Source organism: Theropithecus gelada, chromosome 15 (genome assembly GCF_003255815.1).
Source record: "Theropithecus gelada isolate Dixy chromosome 15, Tgel_1.0, whole genome shotgun sequence".
NCBI lineage: Eukaryota > Metazoa > Chordata > Mammalia > Primates > Cercopithecidae > Theropithecus > Theropithecus gelada.
The window spans coordinates 27,761,122-27,777,641 of record NC_037683.1 but is presented as its reverse complement, the minus strand read 5'-3'; the positions used below and the strand labels follow the sequence as shown (position 1 = coordinate 27,777,641).

Sequence of the window (16,520 nt, the reverse complement as noted above, 5' to 3'; positions counted from 1 at the left end):
CTTTCAGTTTAGCTCCCGCCTGTGTTCAGTTCTGATGCACTCAGAGTACTCTCTGACACCTGAAGGCCTGGGCCCTTCCCCTTTTGAGAGAGTGCCCAGCTTTCTGCCAAGACCCCTAAGAAATAATTTGGGGTTGGTGGCCAGGTGTGGTGGCTCACACCTGTAATCCCAGCACTTTGGGAGGCTGAAGGGGGAGGATGGCTTGAGCCCAGGAGTTTGAAATCAGCCTGGGCAACATGGCAAAACCCTGTCTCTACAAAAAATACAAAGCTTAGCTGGGCATGGTGGCACGTGCCTGTAGTTCCAGCTACTCAGGAGACTGAGGTGGGAGGATCACTTGAGCTGGGGAGGTCGAGGTTGCAGTGAGCTATGATTGCCCCACTGCACTCCAGCCAGGGTGACACAGTGAGACCCTATCTCAAAAAAAGAGGAAGAAAAAAGAATTTAGAGTTGGAGGGCAGCATTCTCCTTGTATGCATAGACAGAAGAGACTGGATCCCCAGCAGAGGGCTCAAGGTAAGCTCAGACTAATATATAAGATCCTAGGGGGGAAAGCCCTAAACAGCTGAGGTACATGTTAGCAGTTTTTCTTTCTGGGGTGGGGGTGGGTGGATTTTTCTTCCACATGCTTATTTTCATATTTTGTTTGCTTCAAAATAAAAACGCGTTACTTTTTTTCAATGCTAGTTTAAAAAGAAAACTCAGGCTGGGCGCGGTGGCTCAAGCCTGTAATCCCAGCACTTTGGGAGGCCGAGACGGGCGGATCACAAGGTCAGGAGATCGAGACCATCCTGGCTAACACGGTGAAACTCCGTCTCTACTAAAAAAATACAAAAAAAAACTAGCCGGGCGAGGTGGCGGGCATCTGTAGTCCCAGCTACTCAGGAGGCTGAGGCAGGAGAATGGCTTGAACCCGGGAGGCGGAGCTTGCAGTGAGCTGAGATCTGGCCACTATGCTCCAGCCTGGGCCACAGAGCGAGACTCCATCTCAAAAATAAATAAATAAATAAATAAAATAAAAAATAAAAAGAAAACTCAAATATTCAAATTCAAAAAATTTGGATGTAAATACTTTGAGAAAATCAGCTTAATACAGATGTTTCTCACTGGGCCTCAATGTTCCATTTAAAAAATTATTAATTATAGTAACCTTAAGTCACACTGCGTAGGTTCCAATCTCATGGCTACCAATTAGTAACTGTGACCCTTGGCAAGCCACTTTCATAAAAATGGGATCCTAATAGTGCTTTCCTCGCACTATTAGTAGACACTTAGCGATGGCAGCTGCTGTGTTGCAGATATTGTTTTACCTATTTAGCGCATTTACTCCTCAGTCGTCTGGGAGACAGGTACTCTCACCCCATTTTACAGCTGGGGTTCCCACCCAGTGAACAGCCAAACAGGATCTGAGCTCAGGCAGTTTGTCAGCACAGCCTTGCTTGAAGCTAGGCAGCTAAAGCTGCCTCTCAAAAAGGGCAGTGGTCGGGATTACATAACAGACAGAACGCTTGCAAAGTTCTCAGCGAAAGCCTGCCACTTAGTAAGTGCTCAATAAAGTTTCCTACGGTCACACTAATATTTGGAGTTTTATGTTTGTTGTAGAACAAATACGCATACAATCGCGATTTCATTCAACAAAGAATTTAAAGAGACCTGCTGTGCTGCCCTGGGCGGGATGGGAACGCGGGTGGGTTGGTAGGAGGCGCAGCGGCGGGGCGCGCTGGCGCACCGGGAGGGCCGGGGGCGGGGTCAACCAGGCCCCGCCCACAGCCACCTGCGACAGGTGGAGCGCACGGCGCGGGAGCACGGCCATGTCCGCCGAGGGCGCGGAGCCGGGGCCCGGGTCTGGTCCCGGGCCGGGGCCACTCTGCCCCGAACACGGCCAGGCTCTGAGCTGGTTCTGCCGCTCCGAGCGACGGCCCGTGTGCGCCGCCTGCGCGGGGCTGGGCGGTCGCTGCCGGGGGCACCGCATCCGCCGGGCGGAGGAGCGCGCCGAGGAGCTGCGGGTGAGCGGGCGCGGGTGCCGGAAGGCGAGGGCTCTGGAGGGACTGGGCGCGCCTGGCAGGACCCAGCAGGGACTGGGGAGCCTGGGGCTTGGCGGACACGACAGCCGGCCCCGGAGCCCAGGCTCCTCTGTGGCTTTGGCTGTAGGACTAGGCGGTTAAGGGTGTGGCCGCTGAAGTCAGGCTGGCGTGAGTTCGAATCCACTCCCTGTGAGTCACGTAACTGAGCCCTCAGTGTCTTCATCTGTAGTTTGGGGACAACAACAATAGTACTAGCGCGTATTTATTAGAGTTGTGAGGTATAAATAAGATAGTGGGTAAAATGCTTAGCGATAAGGGGATCCAGGCTCCCCAGGCCCCTTCCATTGCTCTGTTGTGGGAGCTGGAGCTGGCATAGGACAATGAAAGTCTCAGCTGCTCCAGTTCTCAGCGCAAGGTGTGCCCCAGCTCCTGCCCCTGTGGAAACTGACACTGATAAAATCCAGCGCGTCCTTATCCCTTAACGCCTGGACTCAAAGCCCTCCTCCTCCTTTCTCCTCTTTCCCCTGCTCCTGCCGCCTTCTGGCGTCTGGTGCGGTGATCTTTTTCCCTTTCAGGATTGGCCTTGACTGTACTTCAAGCTGGTTTAAGGGTTTCAGCTGGATAAACGAAGGGAGTAGGGAGAATATCAGGAGACTCCCCTTCACCCCGGCTTTCTCCCCACCTCCACTTCCCCCTCAGCTCCAGGATGGCCACCTCCTTGTCATCGCCATTCTCCTGAGCTACTGAGACTGGAAGAGTCAGAGTCACCTTGGGGCTTCTCTGTGGCCCCTGGGGATTTCCTTGCAATTTGATTAAACAGCTTGTTTCTCCCAACCCCACTCTGAAGTTCAGCCCTGCTGTGAAGCCTGAGGGCTCTCGCTGGGGACTTCACCTACTCAGAGTGACCTGTAATAAACACATCTTATATAGGGTGCTGGGCTTGGGAGGGGTTCAGTTTTTCAGCAACACCCAAAAGTTCCTGGTTGGTCCTACCTGTTACCTCTATTAACAATAATGATGACGAAGATAAACCTGGATAATGCGGTGTAATCAACTTGCATAACAGACAAAAACTGCAAACTCCAAAGTACTTAAATGTCTGTCATCTCATTCTGTCTTGACCACGCCTTTGAAGGGGTCCTACTTACATTTTACAGATGAGGCACCGGAGGCCCAGAACAAGGCAGTAACTCCTCCAAGCTTCCTAATGTTCAGGGGTGGGACCCAGGGAGTCACTGACTAGGCAAGAGGAAACTGCTGCTTTGCTTCGGCGGTTGGAGGGAGGAAGTGATGCTAATGGGGGTGAGAATGTCATGGAAACCTTAAAAGTAGCTATCAGGACTGGATTTGAGTGGTGGAAAGAGTGAAGCCTGGGGCAGGTGGCAGGCCTGGTGCTAGTTTCGGTTGTACTCTACCCCAGGGAGCCTTCTTTGAACCCCTCTGAGGCCCTATGCATATTTATCTTCTTTGCCTAAAGGGAGGTGGGTCTTACCCTCTCTTCCTCTGTATTAGAGTAGATTTCTGTATTTTGCACATTCCTTCCTCTATCCATCCAGTCAGCAAATAAATCTCACCCTAGGGCAAGATTGTTACCAAAACCAGCACCAGTTCTACTGCTCTCCTACCTCTGGATTCCTGCCCTGTGGTTTTTCAGAAGCCTTCTCAGTGCTGTCAATCCATGGTGCATGGTGATCACAGCTTCCTCCTAGTCAACTCAGTTCTATAACTTTGTATTTGGACCTGTGAAATGTAAGACTAATTTCTACTTCTGAGTGGAAAGATTTACAAGGGCTTCCTGGAAGAGGTAGCTAAGTTGACTTTTGGCAGATGGAACTGAGGCAGAACTATTAGGGGAAACAGTGGAGGGACTGTTGCTTGGACAGGCTTTAGGTATTACCTGGAGAAAAGGAGAGCAAAAGCAGGGCCCTGGCCCATACCTTCTCGGGGAAGTCACAAGTCACTTCTCTTTGGGCCTCAGCTTTCCCATTTCTTTTTCTTTCCTTTTTTTTTTTTTTTTTTTTTTTGAGACAGTCTTACTCTGTCGCACAGGCGTGAGTGTGGAGTGCAGTGGCACTCTTTCAGCTCACTGCTACCTCTGCTTCCTGGATTCAAGAGATTCTTCCCACCTAAGCCTCCCGAGTAGCTGGGACTACAGGCACATGCCACTACGCCCACCTAATTTTTGTATTTTTTGGTAGAGATGGGGTTTTACCATGTTGGCCAGGCTGGTCTCGAACTCCTGATCCCAGGTGATCTGCCCACCTCAGCCTCCCGCAGTGTTGGGATTACAGGTGTGAGCCACCGTGCCTGGCCAGCTTTCCCATTTCTAAAACTCCCCTGAGCTCATGGATGATGCTGATAGCTTTGAGAGCCTTGAACTGCTGAACCTCTTGTGGTCAAGGCAGTGGGTGTTCATTTATTCATTCAACAAACATTTATTCAGGGCCTTCTATGTTCAGAAACTCTCTTTGCGGTACTAGGACATAGAGAAGTCAGACTTATGGTGCTTCTGTTTCAGTGGTGGGAGAGACAGATACCCCAAAAGGTAAACAAACACATAATATATATTCAGAGAGTTATAAGTGCAAGGGAGAAAAATAAAGCAAAGTAAGAGATTGGGTGAGGAAGGAGATGGTCAGTGAAGACCTATCTGAAAAGGTGACATCTGAATGGAGTTGGGGAGTGAGACACACACACACACACACAGACTGGTGGAAACGGTACAACAGGTGCAAAGGCACTGAGGTCAGGTCAAGTTTGGTGCATTTAAGGAACAGAAAGAAGGCCAGTGGCCAGGCGCAGTGGCTCATGCCTGTAATCCCAGCACTTTAGGAGGCCGAGGCAGGCGGATCACGAGGTCAGGAGATCGAGACCATCCTGGCCAACATGGTGAAACCCCGTCTCTACTAAAAATACAAAAAATTAGCCCGGCATGGTGGCAGGTGCCTGTAGTACCAGCTACTCGGGAGGCTAGGCAAGAGAATGGCGTGAACCCGGGAGGCGGAGCTTGCAGTGAGCCGAGATCGTGCCACTGCACTCTAGACTGGGTGACAGAGCAAGACTCTGTCTAAGGAAAAAAAAAAAAAAAAAAAAGGCCAGCGTGGAGAGAGGTAGAAGGTGATGTTGGAGAAATAAGCTGAGTCACATCAGGTAGGGCTAGGTTGGCTAAGCTAAGAAGCCTGATGTCATTGTGAGTGTACTGAAAGCCATTGGAGGGTTTTGCATAGGGGCATGACCTGGTCTGATTTCCTTACAAAAGGTGGCTCTGGCTAGCTGGGGGGTTGGGGGTACAGAGTACCCAGTTAGGAGGTTCTAACAGTGGTTCCTGTGAGAGATCATGGCAATCTGGATAGAATAACTGGAGTAGAGGTGACCAGAGGAGAGAGAGAGACTTTGGAGATGGGGTTGATAGGACTCACTAATGGAATTGATGTGGGGTTGGAGACAAACTCCTGGGTTTTAGGTCTGGATAACAGGTGAATGATTGATGGTGCTGCTTAATGAATGGGGATAACTTGGGGGAGAGCAGTTCTGGACAGAACAGAAGATATGGACAGTCAGGGACCTGTCTGTATGACAGAGGACCAAGAGTGTGTGCACCAGAAAGTGATTATAATGGGCTGAGCATGGTGACTTATGCCTGTAACATCCCAGCACTCTGGGGGGCTGAGGTGGGAAGATTGCTTGAGCCTAGGAGTTGGAGACCAACCTAGGCAACATAGCAAAAGTCCATCTCTACACAAAATGCAAAAATTAGCCAGGTGTGGTGGCACGTGCCTGTAGTTCTAGCTACTCAGGAAGGACATGGGAGGATCACTTGGGCCTGGAAGGTCAAGGCTGCAGTGAGCCTTGATCATGCCACTGCATTCAGCCTAGATGACAAGCAAGACTCTTATCTCAAAATCAATATGTAAATAAATTTAACAAGAAACAAATGGCCAGGTGCGGTGGCTCACGCCTGTAATCCCAGCACTGTGGGAGGCCAAGGCGGGCAGATCACCTGAGGTCTGGAGTTCGAGACCAGCCTGGCCAACATGGCGAAACCCTGTCTCTACTAAAAATACAAAAAGTAGCTGGGTGTGGTGACACACACCTGTAATCCCAGCTACTTGGGAGGCTGAGGCAGGAGAATCGCTTGAACCTGGGAGGTGGAAGTTGCAGCGAGCCAAGATTGCGCCACTGCACTCCAGCTTGGGCAACCAAGTGAGACTCTGTCTCAAAAAATAAATAAATACATACATACATACATACATACATACATACATACATACATAAAATTAAATAAAAATAAACACAAGACAAAATGGACTTTAAGGCAAACGTACTACTAAAGATAAAGTCACTTAGAGAATGTGCAGTTCACCAGCAACATAAAATGATTCTAATCTTAAATGTTTCTAAATAATATAGCCTGAGAATGTTCATAAAGGAAAAATTTGTTTTAAAGTTATTATAATGATAGGCTGGGGTTCTGGGATAAAGACGGAAGTCAGGTCACAGAAGGGGATGATGGACAGTGAAAGGTGTTCCTACTAATGTGTTGGTGGCCTCAACTGAGCTGTTGCTGGAATAGGGATCCTAGAATTAGGGAGTGAGAAGGATAGGGCATGGTGGGGAGAGTGTGGATCCTTGAAGTGGAGATTTAGGAGGTGGTGCAGTTTTTGATAATCATGAGATCTGGGCTATGACCATGGGAGTGGGTGGCTGAGGTGTGGTAACAGGAGAAAATCACTGGGATGGAGTGAATGGCTCAGGTACATGGACCAAGATGCCATGAGCGTTGTCTGTGTTGCAGAACAAGATTGTGGACCAGTGTGAGAGGCTGCAGTTACAAAGTGCTGCCATCACCAAGTATGTGGCGGACGTCCTGCCAGGGAAGAACCAAAGAGCAGTGGTAATTCCTCTTCTTTCCTCTCTACTCGGCCCCCTTAGACTTACGGACTTGGGCAAGTCTAGGGTCCCTTACCAACCTCACAGACTCATTGTGCTACTAGCAAAGCTTCCAATCCCTCAGAGACTCAGTTTTGCCATCTGGGCAGGGTGGACTTGTTCCTGTACCATACTTGGTGCAAAGACTCTGCTAAGCAAATGACTTTCTTGGGTATCTTGGCAGAGGGGATCAAGAAAGGTCATATTCACCTACCATGTAGTCATTTTCTGCCCAGCTCCAGAATTATAAAATAACCTAGGACTTTTACATTGAATATTCTCTGTGACAATCTTATGAAGTAGGTAGCAATAACATTCCCATTTACAAATAGGAAAATGGGTCCTTGTAGAGGTTAAAGAGGTTAACTGACCTGCCCAAGGCCGCCTCCTGGCAGTGGGTTCCGTGACCTGGATATTCTGTCTCCCAGGCTAGTGCTCCTTCTGCTACATCCCACTGATGATTCTTTTTTTTTTTTTTTTTTTTTGAGAGAGGGCTTCACTCTGTCACCCAGGCTGGAGTGCAGTGGCGCAATCTTGGCCCACTGTAACCTTTGCCTCCCTGGTTTCAAGCAATTCTCCTGCCTCAGCCTCCCAAAGCTCTGGGATTACAGGTGCCTGCCACCATGCCTGGCTAATATTTTTAATTTTTATTAGAGACGGGGTTTACCATATTGACCAGGCTGGTCTCAAACTCCTGGACTCAAGCCATCCTCCCTCTTTGGCCTTCCAAGTGCAAGGATTACAGGTGTGAGCCACCGTGCCTGGCCTCCACTGCAGATTTTTTGTTCAGTGGACTCATGACCACTGCTGTGTCATCACTCTTAAGTATGCGTATCAGGGGAAGAGCCTATGAATTTCTTTCTGCACATCCCCTCCCTTTTTTCCCTATAGTACATGGAGCAGACTTGGTACCACATTAGTCAGGGTTCTTTTAATTACATGAAACAGAACCCAGTTGAACAAGCATAAGAAAATGGGGCATTTCCTGACAGGACACTAGGGGTCCTCTTAGGACCTAAAAGGGGCTAGACTAGGAACCAGAAAGCTGCTAGAAGTCCAGGCAGCTATTTGTTGCCCATCTATGCTTCGCTTTGCATGATGGTCTCCATCTCCCTCCTCTGCCCTCTTCCCCTCTTCTTCCTTATCCTTTTTATTTTATTGTCTTAATGCACTGGTTATGACCTTAGTACTGTGTTAAATAGATAAATAGAAGCTAGTGTGGCAAATTCTGGCTTTTTTTTTTTTTTTTTTGAGACGGAGTTTTGCTCTTGTCGCTCAGGCTGGAGTGCAATGGCGTGATCTCGGCTCACTGAAACCTCTGTCTCCTAGGTTCAAGCGATTCTCCTGCTTCAGCCTCCCATGTAGCTGGGATTACAAGTGCCCGCCACCACACCCAGCTAATTTTTTGTATTTTTAGTAGAGATGGAGTTTCACCATGTTGGCCAGGCTGGTCTTGAACTCCTGACCTCAGGTGATCTGCCCACCTCGGCCTCCCAAAGTGCTGGGATTACAGGCGTGAGCCACCGTGCCTGGCCTGACAAATCCTGACTTTAAGAGAAAAGCTACCAACATGCCACCAGTTATTTATTTAACAAATCTTTATTGAGCACCTACCATGTGCCAGATACTGTTGTTCAATGGGTTAGGCATTCCCCAGTGAACAAAACAGAAATTCCTATTTTCGTGAAGCCTACATTCTTGTCACAGAAGAGGGACAGTAACAAATAAAATATATGTTATGTCCAAAGGTGATATGTGCTTTGGGGAAATATAAAACAGAAAGGGGAATAAGACGGATTGCAGTTACATGTGCTGTGACCAGGAATGACTTCATTAAGAGGGTCGAGGCTGGGCGCAGTGGCTCACGCCTGTAATCCCAGCACTTTGGTAGGCCGAGGTGGGTGGATCACGAGGTCAGGAGTTTGAGACCATCCTGGCTAACAGGTGAAACCCTGTCTCTACTAAAAATAGAAAAAATTAGCAGAGCATGGTGGCGGGCACCTGTAGTCCCAGCTACTCAGGAGGCTGAGGCAGGAGAATGGTGTGAACCCTGGAGGCGGAGCTTGCAGTGAGCCGAAATTGCACCACTACACTCCAGCCTCTGTCTCAAAATAATAATAATAATAATAATACAAAAAGTTAGCCAGCTGTAGTGGCAGGCACCTGTAGTCCCAGTTACTCGGTAGGCTGAGGTGGTAGAATCGCTTGAACCTGGGAGGCGAAGGTTGCAGTGAGCAGAGATCGCACCACTGTACTCCAGCCTGGGGGACAGAGTGAGACACCATCTCAAAAAAAAAAGAAGAAGAAGAAGAAGGGTGACATTTGCACAGAAACCTAGGAGATAAGGGAATGGACCACACATCTGGGGAATGAGTGTTCTGAAAAGAAGGAATGGCAAATGCACAGGCCCTGAGGCAGGAGTGTACCTGATATGCTGTAGGAGCAGCAAGGAGGCCTGTGAAGTTGGAGCAGAGGAACGCAGTGAGAAGGCAGTAGAAGATGAGGCCAGAGAAGCAATGAGCTGGATTGTATCCTCAGTGGCGACATAGGGATTTTGCCTTTTATTTGGATATGATGGGAAGCTTTGGAAATTTTTGGGCAGAGCATGATAGTATAATTTAAGATTTAAAATAAACACTTTGGCCGGGCTTGGTGGCTCACTTCTGTAATCCCAGCACTTCGGGAGGCCGAGGTGGGCAGATCACAAGGTGAGGAGTTCAAGACCAGCCTGACCAACATAGCGAAGCCCCATCTCTACTAAAAATACAAAAAATTAGCTGGGCGTGGTGGTGGGTGCCTGTATTCTCAGCTACTCGGCAGGCTGAGGCAGGAGAATCACTTGAACCCAGGAGGCGGAGGTTGCAGTGAGCCGAGATTGCGCACTGCACTCCAGCCTGGGCAACAGTGCGAGACTCCATCTCAAAAAAAAAGAAACACTTCGGCTGCTATGTTTAGAAGTGATTACAGGCAGCAAGGGTTAAAGCAGGGAGACTAGTTAGGAAGCCATTGTAATAATCCAGGTGGGAAACAAGTGTGGTCTGGACCCAAGCAATGGTGGCAAAGCTACTGAGAAGTGGCTGGATTCTGCATATATTTTGAAGAGGCAACAGGATTTGCTGATGGACTAGATGTAGGCTATGAAAGAAAGAGAAGATGTGTCAGGATAATACTTAAGTTCTTTTATTTGAGCAACTGGCAGGATGGGGCAGCCATGAACTGGGGTGGGGAAGGACTGCATGTGGAGTGATGGTTGGCGGAGGCGGGGAGGGGAGTGGGGGAGACCAGGCGTGTTAAGTTGTTGTGGGCATGAGATACCTATTTGACATCCAAGTGAAGATGCTGAGTGGGTAGCTGCATATATGAGTTGGGAGAGGGCTGGGTTGGAGATAAAAATTTGGGATTTATTAGTGTATAAATAGTATTGAAAGCCGTGGAAGATGATGACATCACTAAGTGAATGAGTGTAGACACGAAAGAGCAAGGATCCAAAGACTGAGTTCTAGGGCACTTCACCTCCTATTGAGAAGACAGGAGGAACCAGCAAAGGGGACCAAGAAATCAGCTAATGAAATAGAAGTAAATTAAGAGAACAGAGTGTCCCTGCATGGGTTCCAAGGACGTGGGAGAGATCACTGCTCTCAAATGGTGTGTGTTTATTTAACTATCTTATCACAGGTAGAGATTCACGTGATTACTGCCACAATTAAAATACAGAACAGTTCCATCACAAGGACTCCTTGTGCTACCCTTTTATAGCCAATGTACCCTTTCCTCTCCCCTTGTATTATTGTTAATACAAAATTTCTGAATTTGGATTGCTAATCTCAGTAAAGCATTTTTTATTTTTGTTTTAGGATTTTTGCATGTATGCTCAGGAGTGAGATTCGTCTATGAATTTCATTTCTTGTACAGTCCTTATCAGATTTGGTATCAAGGTTACGTAAGCCTTATTCAATGGATTGGGAAACAGAACTCTTTTTTCTTAAGGGTTTACTTAAGATAAAGTTGTTCTTAGTTTTGATCAAAGTTGCCACAGGTTTGACTATTAGTCTTTAGAACCAGCTTCTAGTATTTTTGATCTGCTCTTTTGTATCTCTGTCTTAATTTCATTATTTATTTCTTTTTTTTTTTAGACAAAGTCTCACTCTGTTGCCCAGGCTGAAATGCAGTGGCGCAGTCATAGCTCACTGCAGCCTTGAACTCCTGGGCTCAAGTGATCCTGCTGCCTTGGCCTCCCAAAGTGCTTGGATTACCAGCATGACCCGGTACTGTGCCTGGCCTGTAGAGTTCTATGTGTATGTCTATTAAGCATATTCATTGGGCTGAGCATGGTGGCTCATGCCTGTAATGCCAGCACTTTGGGAGGCCAAGGCAGGAGGATCACTTGAACTCAGGAGTTCAAGACTATTTTGGGCAACATAGGAAGACCCTATCTCTACAAAAAATTAAAAAATTAGCCAGACATGGTGGCATGAGCCTATAGTCCCAACTACTTGGGAGGGTGAGGTGAGAAGATCACTTGAGCCTAGGAGTTTGAGGCTGCAGTGAGCTATGATTGCGCCACTGCATTCTAGCCTGGGTGACAGAGCGAGACCCTGTCTCAAAAAATAAAACACTTATTAGTTGGTTCAAATCTGCTCTCTACTTAATAATTTTTTTTTTTTTTTTTTTTTTTTTGAGACAGAGTCTCGCCCTGTCACCCAGGCTGGAGTGCAGTGGTGTGATCTCAGCTCGCTGCAGCCTCCACCTGCCAGGTTCAAGCAATTCTCCTGCCTCAGCCTCCTGAGTAACTGGGATTACAGACTCCCACCACTGGCCCAGGTAATTTTTTGTATTTTAGTAGAGGCAGGGTTTCACCATGTTGGCCAGGCTAGTCTCAAACTCCTGACCTCGGGTAATCCACCTGCCTCGGCTTCCCAAAGTGCTGGGATTGCAGGTATGAGCCACTGTGTCCAGCCACAACTACACTTTTAAAAGGATGCTTGGGCTATTTTTCCAGCATTTCTCTACCTTATTCTGAGAGGGTTTTTGGTTTGTCTCTCTCTGTCATGTGTTTGGAAAGGGAAGTTTTTTCTTTGCCTTGCTCTCCTTTTCTGGGAATGGCTCAAGAAACTTGTTGAGATTGACTAGAGTCTTTTAGGCAGGAATCAGAATCTGATTCATCTTGGGTGAGGATCTGTTTTGATCCAGGATCAAACAGTACAACCATGGTTTCAGGGGCTCACCCTGTGGGTAAGGCATTAAGGTGGGATAAACAGGAGAATAATAGTGGGCTGGATATAGTTGCTCATGACTGTAATCCCAGCACTTTGGAAGACTGAGGCAGGAGGATCGCTTGAGCCCAGGAGATCAAAGCTGCAGTGAGCTATGATAGTGCCACAGCATTTCAGCCTGGGCATCAGAGCAAGACTCTATCTCTTAAAGAAAAAAAAAAAAAGATGAAGAAGAGCAATAGTGAATGAATGTTATTGAACACATAATGTGGCAGGCTTTGTTCTACTTTATATATATTAACACATTTAACCCTCACCATAGCCTTATGAGGTAGGTACTATTATTATTCTCATTTTACAGATTAGAAAATAGAGGCATAGGGAAGATAAGGAAGATGTTCCAAGTTCCACAGCTAATGAGCGGAGCAGTTAAGATTTAAATCTAGACACTATCTCTAAAGCTTAATTTCCTGACCGCTATGTTATGTTGCCTCAAGAGCACACTATAAACTTGGAGTCTTACCTTCTGGGTTCACTTGCCATTCACTTAGCTACTCTCTCCTCCCTGTAAGGCAAACTGTGGGTCTCAGAGTTTTCTGTGAAATAGGAATGACTGCCCCGTGCACTGTACAGAGCAGGTCTTCAGGGACAGGGCATAGGGAAGCTGCTGGCCATCCCTGACTTTCTCACATGAAGGAGGCAGTTCTATTCCCACTTGTCTGGCAAGAGTACAAGTGCAGCTGCTTATGCGACAGGTGCCTTTGGGGAGGATTGGTTGCCAGGTGGCATCTGGTGTAAGGGAATGGGATTGGACTGAGAGTCGAGAGAACTGGGTTCCAGTCTCAGCTTTGCTACTGAATTGCCATGTGAGCACTACCAAGAGATCTTTTCCTAAGTCAGAAAAAATTTCCTGGGTGGGCACAGTGGCTCATGCCTATAATCCCAGCACTTTGTGGGGCTGAGTTGGGCGTATTGATTGAGCCTAGGAGTTTGAGACCAGCTTGGGCAACACAGTGAAACTCCATCTGTATTTTTAAAAAAAATTTAAAAAAAGAAAACATTTCCCATTCAGTCAATATTTGAGTACCTACTGCATGCCAGGCACTGTGCTAAGAATTACAAGAAGACACCTGTTAACTTAATTGTCTGAGAATTGATTTCAGGCCTCTTCTGTGGCAGATAAAAATGCTACCACATAACCAGTTGAAATGGACAGCTTTAGGAAGCCATCAGTTTTTTCCCTCAAAATGGTGAAATATCAACTCTACCACTGCTGGTATGGATCCTGCTGATGCGGATGACTTTTTAGGCCCTCTGTTCTGCAATTCTGTGATTCTCTGACCTTGATCCTTTGACCTTGTATTCCCAACTGTGATTAAGCAGAGTATTCTAGTCGGGCTCTAAGTCCTGCCCAGGTCTTCCATTATGTGATCATGGCTCCCTGAGATATGGCCTATGTGTCTGTATCTCAGATTTCTTTATCCTAAACCATATTTGGGAAGTCTTAGGGCAGAGATGTCAAAGTAAAAGGCTTACATGCTATTATTTTCATTACTAAGCCTGTGGCAGACATTGCTAATCAATCTCAACACTCCTTTCCACTGAGCCTAAACCCTTTTATTCCTGACCGGGGCTTTGCACAGACCACCCAGCTCCTCATTTTATCCCTCATCAGAGCATGGCCAGTGCAGCGAGGGAACTGGTTATCCAGCGGTTGAGTCTGGTGAGGAGTCTTTGCGAGAGCGAGGAGCAGCGGTTACTGGAACAGGTGCATGGCGAAGAGGAGCGGGCCCACCAGAGCATCCTGACACAGCGGGTGCACTGGGCCGAGGCACTGCAGAAGCTTGACACCATCCGCACCAGCCTGGTGGGCATGCTTACCCACCTGGATGACCTGCAGCTGATTGTAAGTCAGGCAAGGGTGAGGGCATGACCAGTTGGCCAGGCTCCCCGAAAGTCTGAAAATATGGAGAATGTTTGTCAGTGTGAGGAGGGTGGAGATGAGAATTTGGAGCAGGGATGAGTGACAAAGATTCTTTGCTTGGCCAAACTTTAGTCAGGCTTCTGAGCCTTCTCCCAGGCCCATCTGTGCACTTCATTATAAAATCTAGTTTTTACAAAAGAACCCTGCTAAGTCGGTGTAGCCAGAAACCCCCATCTTTGATATCTGATCATCGTTGATATCTGATGAGGTTCCTCATCCACCACCATCCCCCAGGTGATGTCTGATCACTGTGCTCTGTCTGCAGCAAGAATCCTGTTAGGTAGGCTTAGCCATAATCCCCCTTACCCCCAATGTTTCCTCTTAGTAACTTTCCATCCATTAACCCCCGACCCTGCTCCTTAGCTATAAATTCCTACCTGCCCACGCTGTGTTCAGAGTTGAACCCAGTCTCTCTCCCATTGCAAGACCCCATTGCAATGAAGTCTTGAATAAAGTCTGCCTGACTGTGCTCTAACAGGTATCATTGAATAATTTCTTCTCTAACATGAGGCAAGGGAATAAAACTATGTTTCTATGGCACTGATAATAGTTTTCTTTTGATAGTGAGTCAATGTGTACTGAGTGCCTATTATATGTGAAGCGCTGTGCTATGGGGCAGAGTAACCAGATGCAGCTGTCAGCTGCTCCCAGCCTTACAAAGGAGACAAATACACTAACTAACAATTAGGATATGGAAGGATATGTGCTGCAGTAGAGGAACTCACCCATGCTGGGGACTGACAATTCAGGCTAGGGGAAAGAGGGGTCAGAGAAAAGTCGCTTTCCCGATGAAGCGACTTAGAAGCTGATGCCTGAAAGATAAGAAGACTAGCTGTGTCAAAGGAAGTGAGGAGGTGGAAAGAGTTCAGGAGCATGTAGAGAGAACACTGTGCTCCAGGGAGCTGACGAGGTCTTCGATATGAAAACACAGAGCTCATCCTTAATCCTACCACCCAGAAATCACCATGATTCATATTTGGTACATAGCCTTTCAAAGTATTTTATATAGATAGGCAGCTGCCTGCAGTTTTGAGGGGAGAAGGTGGCATCTGAGTCACAAGCAGAGGAAGGAGAATGTGGAACACCTGAGCTGTCCCACTGCCTCTGCAAGTAGGGCAGTTTCCATGACTGCCTGAAACCGTGCATTCATTTAGTCACAGCGTCCACGGACAGAGCTTGCTCTTTCACAGACACTGGGACAGTCACAATAGAAGACTCAGAAAGAGTTGCAGCCATCCAGAAGCTGGCAGTCTTCATGGGGGATGCTGTCGGTAAACAGGCGATGGTCCTGAGTGGAGTTGAGGGGAATCCAGGATGCCCTGGGACATGGTGCAGAGGGATTCATTGTGAGCATGTGTTATGGGGGTGTGTGTGTGTGTGTGTGTGTAGAACAGCCTAGAAAACTTCATGCTGGTCTTAAAGAGTAGAAGTTTTTATTCTAGAGTCCACATGGAGCCCTTTCTGGTGGTTAAATCTGTCCTAGCATTGACTCCCTGCTGGGTATCTGGTGCCAAGCTTGACTTTGTTTTCTTTTCTCACAGCAGAAGGAGCAAGAGATTTTCGAGAGGTGAGTATAGACCCTGTGATTTGACTGGGTAGTCTTGGAGACCCTTAGGCCTCTTCACACCCCACTGCCTTCAGGCCCTGCTGCTCTTGGGAGAATGCACAGGGTATGCAGCTGAGTGGCTTTCCTGGAGCCCGGCTCTGTGGACAGGGAATCTGTCTGCCCTTGGCTTAGAGAACTGCTTTAAAACACATGGAAAGGCAGTGGAATACTTAGTAATCCAAGGCTTGCCACTGCTTTCTTAAACTTCCTCTGTAAAAAGGTAGTCACCCTGTTGGAGGGTTTTACCACCTCCATCTGCAGATGAAAATGTTGACACTAAAAGGGGAAGGGACCTCCCTAAGCCTGGAACCAGGGGGTTGGACCCGTCTAACACCTGTCCTAGTACTGTCACCTCTGCCTCATTCTTCCTTTCCCCGATGGAGGAATCTTTGAAACTTAAGTCTGCATTACCACTCAAATTTTGCATTTTAGCTCTTCAATAATAAAAGAATTTCACCAGGTCCTGCCTGAGTTCTAAAAGAGCTGAGTGCCTGAGGAAGTGGTCAAGAGGACATAATTTGCCAGGCAGAGTAATTCACAAACTTTCTGTGTGAAATTTCAGAGCTATACTTAGGGAACACAGTCCGTTCTTCTTATTTACTTATTTTTCTATATTTCAACGGGTATAAATTATTTATTTTCATATATAAGTTTCAATAGCAATACATGTGCATGAGAGAAAAAAATTCCACCAATATAAAGCCATTTAAAATGAAAAATGAATCTTTCTGGGCATGGTGTCTTTTTTTTTTTTTTTTTTTTTT

The 16,520-nt window shown here is 47.3% G+C and overlaps 1 protein-coding gene across 3 annotated transcripts in view; it reads left to right on the top strand.

Annotated features, from left to right (window-relative positions):
- The first annotated feature begins 1,765 nt into the window (after window positions 1-1,765).
- Window positions 1,766-16,520, top strand: part of BSPRY (B-box and SPRY domain containing) — a 23,206-nt gene continuing 8,451 nt past the window's right edge. For 2 of the 3 annotated variants that reach the window (XM_025359656.1, XM_025359655.1), the window contains exons 1-4: window positions 1,766-2,006; window positions 6,820-6,918; window positions 13,842-14,072; window positions 15,692-15,717. In XM_025359656.1, coding sequence (XP_025215441.1) covers window positions 1,812-2,006; window positions 6,820-6,918; window positions 13,842-14,072; window positions 15,692-15,717 — 551 coding nt within the window. In that variant the 5' untranslated portion in view covers window positions 1,766-1,811. Of the gene's footprint in view, window positions 2,007-6,819; window positions 6,919-13,841; window positions 14,088-15,691; window positions 15,718-16,520 lie in introns of all 3 variants that reach the window. The other variant, XM_025359654.1, reaches the window with a different exon arrangement.